The sequence below is a fragment of the Zerene cesonia genome, chromosome 28 (assembly GCF_012273895.1).
Source record: "Zerene cesonia ecotype Mississippi chromosome 28, Zerene_cesonia_1.1, whole genome shotgun sequence".
Lineage (NCBI taxonomy): Eukaryota > Metazoa > Arthropoda > Insecta > Lepidoptera > Pieridae > Zerene > Zerene cesonia.
Window position 1 is genome coordinate 6,066,776 of NC_052129.1, and position 18,030 is coordinate 6,084,805.

Here is an 18,030-nt window from a genome sequence, read left to right on the forward strand (position 1 = left end):
CGCCTGCATGGCCGGGTCGCAGTTGGAGTAGTGGTCGTCGGACGCGGACTCGATGCCGTTGTACCCGGCCAGGTTGGGATGGTGCTTTATCAAGTGGTTGGTGACGCCCTGGCTGGACGCGGCGTTGCTGGACTCGGTCGAGCTGCTATGGCCGGCGTTCGCTATCGAACTGTGGCCGGAGTAATTCTCGGTGCCAGAATTATTATCGCAGTTGGCGGCCAGCGTGTTGAGGTGGAACCTCTGGTGGTCGATCGGTCCGCAGCACTGCTCCGGAAGGTTCTGATGGTGGCCCGCGCTTTCGTATATGGGCTTCCCCGTCCGCAGGGTGTAGGTGTGGAGGTTGGTGTTGGTGTTGCATATGGCGGGGTAGTCCGACTCGAACTGCTCGTTGCTGGAGCCTCCCGCGCAAGGGAACAGACCTAACCCAGATATTTTTTGCCCGTCCGCTTTCTCGTGTTGCAGCGACGCGACTATCCCGACTTTGAGGCTTATCACCCACGAAATAAGAGCTACGACGCTGATTTCTATCAAACGCAACGAGAACTGATAACCCCATTGCAGCCAATCGAATTTCGTCATATTAACTTGATTTATGCCGAATATTCCGAATATTTGGAGCGCCGCCATGAGGACGAACAACAGAGCGGTCGCTAAGTTTATGTGTATAGCTTGATACAGATTCTGGAAGCCGTGTATGTACGTGTGACTCTTTTTCTGCAGCACCGTTTTGAGCATTTTATATACATACAAGTAGCAGAGGCCGAGAGTCAGACACGCTATGATATAAATAATTTGACACGTTAGACCTAGTACCCTTTTTTCTACCCCCTGGGGCGTCCTATAAATCGTATTACTACTCTCAAAGATATGCAAGATTACGCACGACAGCAGGTGTATGCCGCCCGCTATTATTATAGTCCGAGATCGGAACAGAAAAGCGCAGCACGTCGTCTTAAAATTAATGCTATTCGTCAACAAAAACAGTATCGTACTAGAGAACGCTATACTCAAGAAAATCTCCGGCACGTGCAACAGAATCTCACTGATGAATGTCGGCAGCGAGCTGTTGATGTTGTACGGATCGTAGCACATGTAGAAGATTCGCATCAAACACACGAACACCAGAATCAAGTGCAGAATGATAAAGTAGTACTGTGTGAAGAGGTGAGTGAACTTGTTGTAGCAGATGATCTTGAATATCGAGTACACGGCCAATATAGTGAACATGACTGTAGCTAGATATATGTGGACGTTCCACGCGAAGGGCCACGTGACCCCGGCCCTCTGCACTGGCCCGCCGTTTTTCGTGTCCTGTTTGAGAATCTTCTTGTCTGAATTCACATTGGCCAAATTATGATATCTCTCCGTTGACATTTCCGGATCCTTCAACTCAAAACCAATCGTAGTAGCCGGCGTGTAATCTTTTCTACTGTCATTTTTATCTTTAGTCGCGTATTGGAGATTTCTCCGCGTATTCGTTTCGCCGTTTTGGTCTATAATTAGCGGCCTATCTAGGTTATTCATTTCTGGATCTAGGACAGCTAGAACGCCTTCCGTGGATACGTCTTTGTTGTCGCTGATGGTGACTCCAGCGTCTTTTGTTACGAAGACATCGTTTTTAGATGTTTTCTCTTGATTATGTTGAGGTTTAGCTGTGACAGTTCTTAGAAGGACATCTGGTATATCTTCTTTTCTTCCGTTGGAGCCAGAAAGGATCCTGGATATAGTGGGGATGTTGAGGGAGTTCGGAACAAAGTCTGTGAAGTTCGCTTGATCCGTGCCGTGCTTGTCGCCGTCTAGTTCATCAGGCTGAAATAAATAATAGAAAAAGTTAACTTACATGTAAGAAAAGTGTCGGCAGATCAAATTCTCCATAGAGATTTCATAAATAAATCCAATTTTCAATGAGAGCAAAAAAATATAAGTTTATAAACTTTATGAAACGAAAAATTTATCAAAACATTTTATAAAGTTATCGAAGTTTTTCTAACAAGGCTCTTCTATAATACCTTATAAAAATAACTTTCAACAACAAATTGAGAAGAAAATTTCAAATAAATATTCTTCAAAGTCGTCTTATTACTTAGCGATTTAATAAAATATGAATAAATTTCATGTAATAATACATTAAACTCATGATGCAAGAGCGATCTGCGTTATCAATCAATAGCAGGATACTAACCTTATGGCTAGGCGTGTTAAGGGCCTTTTTCTTGTGGGGCTCGAGGCCGGCGGGCGGCAGCGGCGGCGCGATGGGCAAGGGGGGAGGGGCCGGCAATTGTGGGGATGATACCTCCTGGAAATAATAATTGGAGTTAGTGTAATGTGTATGATAACTGAATATGGAAAATTTTTGGATGGGAAAGACAGATCATAAACGAGGTAATACAATCATTAATTGTGGTATTTTATTTAGATTCAACTAACTTTACGAAAGGTGGCGCCATGAATGATTTATTATTGAATTGAATGTAATAAATAAAACTTTAAAACAAAGTTATTCCAACGGAAACTTAACTTACGAAATAAATTAATCAAGCACGTATTTACAACTGTCCTTCCTTTCTATACTAATATTATAAAGAGTAAACTTTTGTATTTTTGCAATATCTTCACGCTTGAAAAAGCCGAAATCAAAAATTCTTTCACAATTAGAAAGCTGCAACTTCATTGAGTGACATGGGCTTATATGTACCACGGCCGAACAGCTAATCGTTTAAAAGCTATTTCTACCAGTCAACACAGTAAATTAAGTTTCGAGTTTATTGCCCCAGCATAAAATCGCAAGATTTCACTATAACGTCAATGCGCCCCTATAGACGCCTAGTTGACAAAAGTTTATTACTAGGCTATGTACTTAGGAAGAACCTAGATAATTTGATAACAGACCTGTCCAGGAGGTCGTATAGGTATCCTCTCATGACCCGGCCCGAGGGAGGGCGGAGGGATGGGCCGCCGGTTGAGGTAACTGTTCCCATCTGTATTTGTGCCTGAAATCATACGAAATTGTTGATAGAGACTATGATTCCCATCACTGCATATTCGGAAAAGATAAAACTTATAAATTAGACTTTTTCAAGTATTAATTTCGGCGGTAATCGAGTTTTGGACACTAAAAATACTTGAAAGTGTAAAAGTAAACAGATCTTTACTACACACTGCCATATATTCAATATATTTGTAAATTATTGACACCACAACAACACGTTTATATATATCTAATTAAACATAGCGAATACTATAGCGCATCCAACATCGACACAATGAACCGTGGCAGTTATGGAGAGCATAATGCAAAATAATAATAATAAAAACAAACACCAATTAGCCCTCTATATATAACATTTTCAAGAACACTCGCGAGTTCGTCGAACATTTCGCGAACAAAAAATCACTAGCACTCATAACTTGTACAAACATTGTCGGCAAATTAAACTTTCACATTCCAATTATTTCTAGTGACCCTCGTTAAATTTGCGAAAAACATGAGCCAGTGGACGCAGTACAATTAATTTATTGTTTAAATACTAGAAATTGTTTTGAGTATCAAAATGGAAAGCGATTCAATCTTTTCTCGGTGAAAAGCGATGTGAATTGAAAGATTTTTATTACATAAGCAGAAACAATCAGATGAAAGTCGTAACTCGTTTTCTATTGAATGAATTATTTCACTTACGTCGTACATGATGTTAAATAGCCAATTGCCTTTTTAATAACATACAGTAACATATACATACAAGAATAGATAGATACATATACATACAAGAATAGATAGATACATATACATGTATATAATACGTATACAATATAAAAAAAATTGAATTGAAACTATGTATTAGTTCCTGAGGTTAGCGCGCATCAAACAAACAAACTCCTCTCAAAATGTCGCAGAACGGTACTTACATTAGCTCTATGGGTCAACGAATGACATCGCTCATAGCTAAGAGTACACTCGTCAGCGAGTGGTATAACGCTTACCTCTGAGTGTCGGCTTGTCAGCGAACGGGTTGCGGTACTCGGGCGGCAGGGGCGGCGTGAAGAAGGCGCGACCGGGCGGCGCGTACGACGGCACTGCGCCCACGCCGGCCAGCAGTGCCGCGCCGTGGTGCGCCGGCGGTCTGCAATGCATTCAGTTCATTATAACCATGGTTATTAGGACTAGTTTCGAGTGCACATACGAGCTTAGTGAATAGACGTGTTAAAAGTTGCTTTTACTTCGGTATTCGCTATGTCACTTTAAACTAATAGGGTAACATCCATTCATACGCAAATTAAGTATATATAAAAAAATGTTAAAAGTTGTCAAATATTGAAGATAAAGGCAGTTTAAACCGATTCTTTACACACTGAACGCTAGCCACAAAGAGTTCTCGCACAATGCAACGCGCACAGAATAAAGCGGAGTCTAGGCTAGCCCACAATACCTAGAAATAGAGTCAGACGTATCTGTTTATTCAAATCCTGTGCCGAAATCTCAGCCAGTTTAGCGAAAGCACGTACTGCATTCTCAATAGCATCGGAATAAGGTAGGAATAGATTTTCCACCATTTTAACTTTTGAATTCACTCGCATGTTATAAGTATATCAAATTGTTGGAATATTTCAATAGCTGGTAATGGAAAGATTCCTTATAAATCGCGGGCAGTTGTCAAGTGGTTTGGATTCAATTGCAAGTATAATGGACATTTGACCATTTTATAAGAACTTGGTTGCACAAAATAGAAAGAGGTCGATAGACCTTTCTTCGTAGAAGTGACAAATAGTGTGATAAATAGTTGGGAGAAAAAAAAAAATTGTAATTAACTATAGTAATAGATGAGTTAAATATTTTTTTGTTTTATTTGAAGCCTCACAAGCGTTAAAACAAAACTAACTAATCGATACATTATGATGAGCGCCGACAATAAATTAAAATAGAAATATATTCCATTTGTTGTAAGTCATATTGCATTTCCTGCTATTCATATATAAAAATAAATTTTATTATCAAAAGGCACCTTATTTGAAGTGTATTTTTAAATATTAACAAGTACTTATTTACTCTCATTTACAAAAAAACCTAGAAGTCACTATTATTATGAGGACAAAGTTTTTCAATCAGGGGCGCATGTAACCTTACAGCATTTTAATAAATATTATTACGCTAAAGAATTTTAATTTGACGATAAAGTTTTACGTAATTTATTTCGTACAAAATAAGACCTCAAATAATATGTAATTATCTAGAAATAAAACCTGTTAAAACTTCGTTACCTAATTAGATAAGAAAGCCTTGAAGACGCGGCGCGAGATGTTAAAATTATGAAATGAACAAAGTTAATGTATTCAGAATTATTTTAATATACAAAATAGCGTATTTCTGTATATATATATCATCTTTATCTCATTAGTTATCCAATATCTTGCGTTAGCATTGACAGGAATACCTGGTAAAACTGTAGTGTTTTTACATGAAAACAAAAATTAACATTTTAAATGTGAGCATGTTTAGATGCTTTCAAAAATTTATATTAAAATTATGGGTGAGTGCCGGATTTACAGGTGTGTGATACACGTAAAATCGTGTGAATTACGTGTATATATGTAAAAAAACTACTCAAGGGATTTTAATCATATTTGCAGACCATGTGCAGTTTGATCCGACTTAAAAGATAGGATAATTTATATTGTTTCAATTACGATAAACGACTACCCGGGCGAAGCTGGGGCGTGCAGTAATTAGTGTCAAAAAGTCCTAATGGAATATTTCTGTAATGTAACAGCTAGCAACATTTAAACATATGCCGCCACAACAATGACATTCAAAACATCAAATTCAGCGAAAGCTTTGTTAAATCGGACAACAGTTGGTAATATTCTTAAAGCCAATGTAAATATCGTCCAGTGTTTATTGACCCTTCTAGTGTAGCATTCAAAGGCCAACCGGGGTACGTGTATGTTGGTTGTCATTTTATAGTGGTGTGGTTATACAGGTCTAGTGAATTGTTCGTAGAACATTCGCGAACGAACATGCTTTCGAAAGGTAGGATTTTATTATAGATTTTGTTATTTACTATACATAAACTAAGTATATAGTTAGTGTTATATATAAGCGTCAGCTTATATATAACACTACACCAAAACCTTAAATAAACCTTTCATTTATCTATTTTACCCTAATTATTATATTTGACGTGACTATTTCATTGGAAGAAACATATTAAATAAATTACAGAAGCACTCGATCATAGCATGGTCTAAGCAAACAGCGTTCCGTCCCACTATGAAACCTTTCGCCGCCCCGTCGTCGCCCCCAGTGGGGACGGAGCACAACCGAGGAAAAAATTGGCCCATCGCCACGCCGCTACTCCGTTTATTCTACAAACGCTAACCGCATTTTAATGAAAACGCGGAAAAAATTTAATCCGTCCGCCACAAGCCCCGGACGCGACGGGACAAACGTAATAATTCGCGTATTAACACCGCTCTCCGTGTTCCCAACTTTTGGACATTTCCACACGATTCCGAATTACAAACTTTTTGTTAATAAGCATATTGCGGCACGGACGTTGTCATATAACACAGAACTAACGTAAAATGTGAATTAAACAACGATTAGCTAATTCTATTTTGGATAAATCTTGAACATACTTGAAACTGAAGTCCTAAACGTGGCCTAAACAATAGAATGTGTTATGATAAATCGTCACGCGTTTCAAGTTCAGCCGCTCCCGACCACCAATTTAAACGAAATGCCAATTTTTTACGCGAAACGACCTCTCTCAATACACGGCAAATTATTATTCCATAGCAATGCTCCGTAAATATTAACAAAACACCGAAATTTGAACAAAGGGAAGGGAACAGATGAAAATTATAGATTTCATGGTACCGTGCGCTGTGTGTGCGCCAACAAATAATATATTTCCGTAGTTAGTGTCCTACATTCAATATTATTTATTGAAAAATATAAACAATAATAATTTTATAATATTTTCATTTATTTTCTGATATAATAGCAGTTTATTTAACAGCCATAAACTATGGGTATTTAGGCGAGTATTAATTAATGAGAGATTTAAAAACGTGATTTATAACCTTGTTTAAATGCACTCCGCTCGCTGTGAATTGTTAGACGCTTCCGTTTAAGTTTAATACAGAGAATTAATCGCGCTTTAAATCTCTAGCTCTTGAAAACTAATCTCTTCATAAAATGTTAGTTTAGTTTTATAAAAGCTAGTAGTAATATTAAACTACAATCACCTAGTTTAGTAGATAGTTTAAATAAATTAAATATAATTCCTCTTTCCCTATGTTAAGAAACAGTTATCAAAATATTGTAATTACATTTGGCTTCTTTGTATACGGTACAAAGTGAACTATTTATACAGCTCTCGTTACTCCTTTATGCCATTCAGTTTATGGCATTTTATGAGTATCCATCTAAAGTTAAAATATTTAAATATTATCATTATTTATTCACTCAGTTCTTACTTCCTTTAAACCACCATAAAGAAAAATTTACAACGATGATGAAAGCAATTTTTATTTTATACACATACTCATACATGGTTAAAAATAATCATTGTGTCAAAATTACCTAACCCCTTGAAACACTGGACCGCCTCCTTGGTACAGTGGTTAACGCGTGAGCTTAGAACCGAGGAGTCCCGGGTTCGATTTCCGGTGGGGACGCAAAAAAAATGTCTCGGTCTGGCAGGACACAGAAGGCTGATCACCTACTTGTCCATAAAGAAAATTGAGCAGTGAAACAGGTGTATATCATCTGCCCCATACCCCAATAGGGGACATGGGACTTCACTTTTTTTTAAAACACTGGATTTTTCAAGTAAAAAGCAAATAAGAATGTTTAAATCGTAGAAATTAAAATCTCGAAAGAGAAAAAAACACAATTGTCAAGTGCTTAAACGCTTTCGAGAAACCGGGGGCCGGGGGTTCGATTCCCGCCACAATGGAGGGAAACAATGCCGGGTGTGATTAATAGTGGCCCCGTGAACTGCACTGCTGCAAGTGTCCATGCTTTTGTAAAATATCCGGTTTTAGTGTGGTGCATGCTATAAGCGAAAAGTATGAATGTTTTTTTTGTTATTTTGACGGCTTGGTGCAGAAATTCGTGTATCAATATGTATGTATCGTCCATGCAATGTTATCATGTAAGTTGTAGGTGATCATGTAAGTTGTGAACGAGGTGATTGATGGTTTTTATTTGGCAGTGCAGGAAACAAGTCAAAAATGTTTCAGTATAGAGATTCGTGGTTCGATGCTTGATTGTGACCAAAAGGCGTCGCATTTTGGTAAAAGAAGGCTGTTCATTTTCTTGTAGGAATGTTGATAAATCTATCTCTTCTCATAATAGAAATGAGAAAGTAACTATACATCTGTCTGTATCGTTTTCTCGCTTAAACCACAGAACAAATTTGGATGAAACACCCGCGAAAGGAAGGAGAAATATTGCTTATTATATACTTATGAATCTAATGCCTCCATTAATTCACTTTTTTTGTCATAGTCGGCAATGGAGCTGGTGAGTCACCTGATGGTAATGGATGGATGGTAATGGGCTACCCCTTGAACATTTGGAGAGTTACCAACTTGAAATTGTAAAGGGATTAAGAAAGGATTGACGAGAGGACGAGAGGAATAAAGGAAATGACTGGGATGGGAAAGGAAAAGGATATGGGCTTCCGGCTCCCCCACTCACCGAATGAAACATAATGCTACTATTTCTCACCAGTCTTCTGGAGGGTGTGATACTCAATAAATACTCCCAGCTGACAATTTCAACAATTCAACAATTCGTGCCGAAGCGTGCTCGACTACCACATACAAAAACAATTCACTTATGATATTATTTAATCCTATCTTCCTTACATAACAGCTTAAATCCGCTTCAGCCCATAACTTAGCCATTAACTTGAAGTTTATACATTTTGACGACGCGGATTAATATCAATCAGCCTGAGCTGGGATTTATAAAATCGAGTCTAATCCTACTTGCCTGAGATTAATTTGACAGATATGTGGATTTGCTTCTGTGTAAAGTGCTTTCATTATTATGTGACTTTTGAATTTTATCGTTTTTTGCTTATGAATTTTCATTAACATATTCCTTATGAAGTATTCTTTATATTTTCGAATGAATATATATTTAATATGTATATATATGAAATGAACGTAATTTGAGACGAATAGGTTGTATGGTAATTTTATCTGAATCCGTTTAGCGGTTTGCGTGTGATTGTATGAGTAACATATAATTATTAATTAAATTGATTCCACAGGCCTTTATGTTGCATTTTAATTAACTCTCTTTTGTTATAAATGATACTAAAATTGCCGTCTGGCACACATAAATAATTAAAATTTTCACACAAAAAATTCAATGATATTTGGAATTAATTATCTCAATAGCGGCCTATTGATATCTATTCCAAATTTCATTCAATTCAGCGCAGCGGTTTATATTGGTATGGTTGTGGAGGTACACCTAAGCCCTTATATTAGATTTTTTCAGTCAAAATTCAAGTTGAGACGCTTACAATATAAATATAAGAGGCAGGTGACGTAAGGTGCATTACAAAGGAACTTAGCAAATCCACCCTCGAGGGTGACCTGGGGGAGCGACGGTTGGCGATGGCGTCGCATCGCTGTGGATGTTTTGGTGATGTGCGTATATTTAGATCATTTTCTGCTTTGTTATTGCGTTTAAAATGATCTTTGTGTATTACGTGTGTGTAATTTATAGGCCATAATAATTTTTTTCCATTATTATTGTAGTTAGTTACTTATTCTAGCCACGAGTGCTCTAATATAAATGAAAGATTTTAACATTTTAAAAAAAAAATGACAGTTTATTCTTAATACGAAAAATACATACATACAGCCTATTTTCATGAATAAAATAACAGCAAAGAAAACTTTTCAAAAATCTTGAACAGATTTAATGTGAAACGCGTAAAATAAAGCAAAAATTACGAAATACGAAACAGTTTTCACGCCATAAATATTTTTATTAAAGAAATATTAAAAGTCTTGACTTGATTTATTTATGGCCTAGCGCCAGGACAAAAGAAAGCCACACAGAAGTTCTGAGCTGCTTAAGACTTGCTGTGGGACGTTTATTAAAATCTAAAGATTTTTCGTAAATACATTTATTATAAAAGTGAGTGTGTTCCTTGTCTTTATTACGCTAAAACTACTATATCAATTTTGATGATTTTCAGTTATTTAACATTGATTTTAACTCAAGCTTTATATGAAATGATGATAAGGAAAGGATTGATGACTGAAAAGAAGGAAGGCATTGGGTAGGGTAAGGAAAAGGAAAGGCACCACCACACCACACACAAATGTCACATAAAAACGAAATGAACCACACACAACATTGGCTCTAATTGCGAAACGACTTCACGACGTCACGTCACGTCACGGCGTGACTCGCGACGTCACGTTACGATTTGCATAATCGCACCGTCGTTATCGCCGTCCTAATCTGTAAAATTACGCAACGCGGATCTTCATCATCGTTGTGCCGTGGATCTAGTGTCTGTACTACATTCAGTAAAGTAAAAATAATCCAGATTATAATCTGTGTCCGTACACGCTTTCATACAGATGCAATCAGCTGTTTTTTATGAAACAGTTTGCGTGTGTTGTGTGTTTACGTTTTTACATGAATATAAATAAAAATATATTTAGTTGCGTTGGTAACAATTAAATAATGATTTACTGTGGAAATCTTAATATATAAAAGTAGCTTTTACCCGTAATTATTGATCGGAGCTTTTAACACACATTTGACATTTATTTTACTTTATACTTATTATAATTAATAAAGTTTTTGATATTTTTATTTCAATAATAAGAAGAAATAAGCTACAATATTTGCATAAAATACAGTTTATAAGGAACTTTTAAAATATAATTTAACGGACTATTGGATGTATAACTTTTTGTAGAAAATTATAGCGTGTTAGGAAGGTTATAAACAACGTTTCAAAAAGACCACAAGGAAAAAAAATAATAACAAACAAAAACGCCACTGTGCATTCTAAAAACACACAAAATTATCATTAAATTCAAATGTAAGTGCCGGTCCCAAACCCTCCGGGAGAATTGCTTCCGTTAAATTATTCATCGGTAAAAAACGATTTTTTTCCAACACCCATCTGTCTATCCATCCCTAAGTATATATTCTAAATTTAGAGAAAGTGGTGTGTTTATAACCTCAATTTAATAATGCGTGAGGATAACTTTAGTATCAAAAAAAATATGTGACTTTCCGTTCCTTAGTTTCGTTAACAAGCATTGTCTGTTTGTCTCTCTCTCAGTATCTTCTTAACACAAATGATTTAATATACACAAACGACAGATTATAAATATATGTTTGTATGCTTGTTCGGGATAAGACTAAGGAATCGATTTTAAACTGATTTTATTTATTTATTTTTATGATGTCAAACATTATTTATTAGGATTAACTTAAATAACTTAAATAACTAAGTTACTTCCTGCGATTACTGTTAGATTAGGACAAGACCTAGAATCTAAGTGAAGTCACGAGATAGCAATAATTGAAAGCTCGAATTACAACCTAACTGCATTAACATTCAGGTGGTCAATTGATTTGTCGTGAATACTTGGTGTTCAGGTCTAAGGTTACAGAACTCTAAAATATCAAATCCTAGACCATCGAGGAAACATTAAGACAAAAAACGATTGAATCATTTTAACGCAAATATGAAATTTTATGATTTTGAACTTTATATGCAGGTGATTTAGAGTCAAAAGTAAATTAATTTTAAGCGGCTAATTAAAAAGGTCAAGGAATTACATCACCAAGTAAAATGATAAAAAGCTAACATTTTCTAGTCACTTAAGTACAACTTGGTTGGTTTCGAGAAAAAAATATCCCCTGCTACGGGTGGAATAAGGGTAAACGTAGAATAATCTATTTTCCGCGAAATGTGGGTAGTTTGTAGGTACTTTATGCTTTATTTTATATGAAGTTTCCTAGAATATAGATAAAGAAAACACATTGTTATGACAATACAATCTGAATGTTTTTAATTTGGAAACATGTATAATAAAATTAAATATTTTATATACATTAGCTTAGAAAAGATAAGTAGTTCCGGGGTTTACCCGCAAAGTACCATTCTCGAAGGATTTCTAATTACCATACTCGGTTCTCAAACTATCATGTACCAAATATCATCCAGATCCGGTCAGTGGTTTCGGCGTTAAGAAGAGACATATAGACAGAGCAACATTTGCATTTATAATATTTGTGGGTTTTTGTTTGCTTAATCATATAAAAACGCCTAAATCGATTTGGATAAAACTTAATAATCAGGTATGGGATGTTTGTTACTCTTTCACGCAAAAACTACTGAATCGATTGCAATAAAATTTGGCACGTAGACAGCTGGACAACTGGAATAACATATAGGCAACTTTATATCCCAATATTCCTACGGGATTACAGACGTACGCGGGTGAAACCGCGGGGCGGAGCTTGTTCGAAATAAAAATACCGAATGCAATACCCAATGCATTATAAACCAAATTAGGTTTCCAATACATACCGATATATCGTTATAAATACCGATATAAACTGTTTTGTAACGTCGGAATGTCATATACACATGTGACCTATATAATCTAGATACACTGCCAAATGTCCTTACGTATTACGGCGCGATGAAAAATGTGACAATGCAGACCGTCTTGTGTGTGGATTGTTCCTGTCCCTGAACGGGGGTTTGGGGCGTGGTGTATTGTAAAGTTGTTGACACGATTGGTTGTTAGGAAAATTAAAAAAAAAAAAAAAACAAAAGCTTTGAGAAAACTTTCACTGAAAATATGAATCTTTTACTTATACGAATAATCAATATTAGCAATGTCGTAACAATTAACTTATGATCGAGGTTTTACACTTTAATACGTTAACAAAAGTCTGTCTAGAGACTTGATTTTATCCAAACCAATTCAGCAGTTTTTACTTGAAAAAGGATATAAACATCTTGTTAATTATTCGTTGTACACACCTATATAAAATCACATTATATATTTACTATTTCCATCTACGGTACACAGATGATATTTCTAGTCTTATATATTTCCAAATAAAACTCTTATATTCTCCTTAACGAGTTTTCATTAAAATTATGATCATCTATAGTCAAATAAGGAAAGAATGGGATAATATAAAAGGAAAGATATAAATTATTGCAGGAAATGACTACTCAAACTACACTTTCATTAATAAACATCACAAAAATACTTTGCGAATTCAAAACTGTGCCACGTCTTGTAACTACAGGGTTGCCGCAAGGGATAAATGTTATAGATTTATATTGTAGAAGATCCTACTAATCATACTCATACTAATATTATAAATGCGAAAGTTTGTAAGGATGTGTGTGTGTTTGTTGCTCTTTCACGCAATAACTACTGAACCGATTGCAATTAAAATTGGTACATAGACAGCTGGATAGCTGGAATAACATATAGGCAACTTTTTATCCCAATATTCCTACGGTATAGACTTACGCGGGTGAGACCGCGGGGCGCAGCTGGTAGAGTAATAAAATGATTAGCATTCCCAAAGCAATACTGATTTTATATTATCATTTACAATAGGCGGATTAGAGCTTATTACAATGTTCGAAAAAAAATTAAGCAAGAAACGTATTTCCTACAAAATTATAAACACACATTAAGTCACAGACCTCCTATGAGGGTTCTCTCCCTCCCTCATAGGAGGCCTGTGTCCCAGCAGTGGGAACATATATAGGCTGATGATGTTTAAGTCACAAACCTTAACTCGAAATTAGGGAATTTCCAAGGTATTCTTGCCGGTAGTTACAATTATTTTTCCAACAACGCTGCGCCAGCCCTACCCCCCATCAATCACGGCGGCGCCAGGGCCGCTGCAAACTTCACTATTTAGCGTCCCATCTTATTTGAATCAAAACTTTCCCATTGTGCCCGTGATGGGCGCAACTTGGAAATAAAAAGGAAAGAAACAACTTTGCGGCCTTTTGTTCGTTCTTGCGAAATGTTTCCTCTCAGCCCAGGGCTGGGCTATTGGGAAGAGATTCTTTCCGTGGAAATTATGAGAAAGATTTCTCGTCGGACTATTGAATTCGTTCGTTGTTTGTGGTTGTCCCGGGCTCTGTCTTGTCGCATTTGTAATTTGCGATAACGCAGGTGAAACGAATTTAAGTAATTGCGATATAAATGCGATTGGAATATGGAAGATTCATACTAGTGTAATTTACTGATATGTTACGAGGACCCAAGTAGGTGAATAGGTTATTGTGCCTAGTGTTTGTTTGTTTCTCTAAAACCACTGAACTTCTTAGCTCTCATTATTAAGGCTCAGTATTTCATCATTGCACCATTAAGACGGTATTAATATTATAAACGCAAGTTTGTAAGAATGTGCGGTTGTATGTTTGTTATTATTTCACACGAAAACCACTGAACGGATTACGATGATTGTGATATAGCTTTGTACCACAGTAACGCATTAATTTAGAAATGCTTGCTGTTACCCGCGGGTTCGTTCGTCCGTGGATGGAACCGCGGCTCGCAGTATATCATATTATTTACAGATAGTTAATGAAATAACTTTATCCGGTAAAACTATATTATAGTAATACATAAAAGGATAATGTAAGTATTTCTTTTTCACGTATATTTGTATGATTCTCTATTATTACGAAAAAAGTGATCAAGCCGAAACTGTTATTAGTCGCGTATATTGCCCTGTAAATCGCATCCGAGCGCATAATTTATATGTATATACCGCTGTACCTCACGAACCATTAACCCGGTGTCGATTAAATCGATATTATCGCAGTGGAATCTCACAGCAGACCGATTCTATCAGTCGATAGGCGATTATTCGCGATAGCGCTGGATAGGCTAGACTTTAACGGAATGTCTAAAGGATTACTATTTTGGAATTCATCCAAATATAAGTTCTGTTATTGTGAAATGCACTTTTAAAAGCTTCGAGATCGTGCTTTGTGGGAGAATTTGTTTATTTGGTATCGAGACAGATTTCCTAAAACCTATTTATCGACGCTTGCTATTCATTGCACGCTATGTATTTTAAAAACTTATTTAAGCGACATATTTTTTTGATATTTTAATAGAATTAACTTTTGTTGCGGTCCATTGCAGCGCCACGAAGGCGAAGGACTTGGGTTCGACTTCCAGCTCATGATCGATATTTCTGTGCATTGTATTAATTTACATATGTAATGCTGAAATTATTAAATTTTCTTATAATTGAAATTATTTAATTTATGCATAATTACATAATGCCTCCAAAATTTTTTTATTAATCATTTAAAACAGTCGTTCGTCAGAAATGCAATGGATGACATGTCAAATTGTGTAATCTTCTCTTTTATATATAAAAATCAATTGCTGTTCGTTAGTCTCGCTAAAACTCGAGAATGGCTTCACCGATTTATATAATCATGGTTTTGGCGCATTCTGAAGGGAAGTCCAGGGAAGGTTTTAAAGGTAAGAACAATACGGAGGCGGGCGAAGCCGCGGACGGGAAGCTAGTATAGCAATATATAATGAAACATGAAGTTTTATACAAAAATTATTAAAAATGCTCAGATCATTAAAGCATACATATAAAAAGAAAGAATTTAACCAACGTAACCCGATGACAATATCAAATAATTAAATGCTTAAATATCAAGGCTAATGCGAAAAAGTTGCAAATAAGTTACAAGTATGCAAGCAATAACTTACTTATGCTAATCGAGATGCTCTTAGGAAATATTATTTTGTGCAAATGACTCTCGTAATATTAGCGGGTTTATTATTTTAATTGGGGAGCGGAATGTTAATTTGTTTTTGGGGTTCCGTTGTACGCACATTCATTTTTTACAACAAAAATCTTCCAAATTAATTCACCTATTTAAACGAAATCTTAACAGACATACAGACTGTTAGTTTCATATTAAATTTAGAATAACTGTAGATTGAAAAAATACTTAAGCGTCAAATGTATCAAGAGTGTGCGTTATGAAATCTCGTCATATCGGCTATTACCTGATATGACCATAACATGCAAAATGTATTGACCGTTTCTGGTAGAATTTGTGGCGGAAGCACCTGCCAAATACGTAGGACTTAACGACGTATACCCATATATCGATATTATAAATGTAACTGTAAATGTCTGTTAGCTCTATTTCTACACCAAAACGGATAAACAGATTTGGACGAATTGTATTGCTCTCTTTAGGTAGACCTACATATGCTTGGAGAAAGATATTGAATCTGCAGTCCCTTACTACTATTATAATAAATGTGATAGTTAATCTAACTGTCTGTGTAACCGGATTGGAGGAAATTTAATATACAGGTAGACTAAACAGTTTGACTTATATAAAAAACATATTATTATTAGTCACGTCTTTTCTAGACATAACAAAATACACTGAATATGAATCATCTGTTCTAACTGAAGCACAAAGCACTGCACCAAAAAGGGCTATAGGTATTATATATATATATATATATATATATATATATATATATACAAGATGTTTCTAATCGCCGGTGGTCGTCCCAAATTTAACAGCGTTACAAGTCCAGTTGCCACCGTTGAAATCCAACGAATAAACATTAGGGCGCATCAAACAGTGATTTTACGACATCAACAATAAATGATACAGCCTCACAGCTCGGATACCTACGTTTTTACAGCCGGTCCAACCGCTCGGAAGGGATACAGCTTTACGCGCCGTAAACGATTATTTAACTTTAAGTGGCACTAACTAAAATTTACGATTACAATTAATTTCATTCAGGGAATCGCCGAAGAGCCAATTATTAAAATTGCCCGCTGCCAAAAATTATACTCAACAGTTTTGATCGTTAAAATTTGAATATCGGCGGCGTCTTTAAAGAGTTTTCATACTTTAATTCGGTTTATGTAAAAATTACGCTCAATTCTATCGCATTTGCCGCGGAAGTAGCTCTCGAATGAACAATCGGATTGTCTTCAAAACTTTTTGACTGAAGTGAAGTGAAAGCATAAAGAAAGCATTAATTAGGGCTGTTTCATGAAAATATAACCTATTTTGGAGAATGTTACATAGGTTTTATACTATAATCATATCTGAGATGTAATATGTTTGATTCATAGCGGAGATTAATACAAAAATAAATATTATTTATGAGAGATACATCAGCCACAAGGACAGAATAAACACAAAATATATTAAACATTCCAATTTCAATGTTTATACCTTTAACTTACAATAACAGGGAAAACATAGAAGACATTACGAGCATCTTAAGCTTAAATTTAGGTAAAACTTTTCATATCGCAGTCTGAATTGAAAATGAGAGCTACATAGTATAATAGGATGTGAATACACATCACGAATAAGTTATTACATGTATCTTGTGAAGTAACTTTTAACTGCTGAGACATGTATCATTAAAACAATGTAAACCAACATAAATGTCACATGAACGAGGATTAGAAATTCTCGTATTTCGTTCAAAAAGGGTGATTCTGTATCCAGCTAATGACACTTATTTGAATATATATATTTATGGACTCGTCTATTAAGACAATTGTATTAAGTTACATGGTTATTGTACCGGAAATTTATATGTGCAATAAAAAGTCAGTCTCCGGGCCTAGCCCGCATCGTTTCAACTTTGTGACAAGTTTCATACATATTGGTTCAGTTGTTAAGATGTAAAGAAGAGACAGAGAGACAGACAGATGTACTTACACATTTATAACATGAGTAGTATAGTTTATGTAATATCGAATATACAAACTTTAAGAAAAAGTGGGTAGTCAAACAAAATCATCTTGCTCACCTCGGCTTGTGATAGGTTGGGTTGCTATTAGTTTTAAGGATGTCAGCGTTGGGGACGGACGTCGGCAGTGCATGCTCTCTCTCCAACTCGCTCTCATAGCTCTCTAGGGGGACGTGCTTGCCGGGCAAGGGGTCCGCTGTGGACAAACAA

General features: G+C 35.9%; 1 protein-coding gene across 1 annotated transcript in view; it reads right to left on the bottom strand.

Moving 5' to 3' along the window:
- Positions 1-18,030, bottom strand: part of LOC119837543 — a 290,166-nt gene that overhangs the window by 2,951 nt on the left and 269,185 nt on the right. The window contains exons 3-7 of the mRNA XM_038363140.1: positions 17,881-18,016; positions 3,979-4,118; positions 2,890-2,990; positions 2,183-2,296; positions 4-1,809 (exon numbers count right to left, since the gene is read on the bottom strand). Coding sequence (XP_038219068.1) covers positions 4-1,809; positions 2,183-2,296; positions 2,890-2,990; positions 3,979-4,118; positions 17,881-18,016 — 2,297 coding nt within the window. The remainder of the gene's footprint in view (positions 1-3; positions 1,810-2,182; positions 2,297-2,889; positions 2,991-3,978; positions 4,119-17,880; positions 18,017-18,030) is intronic.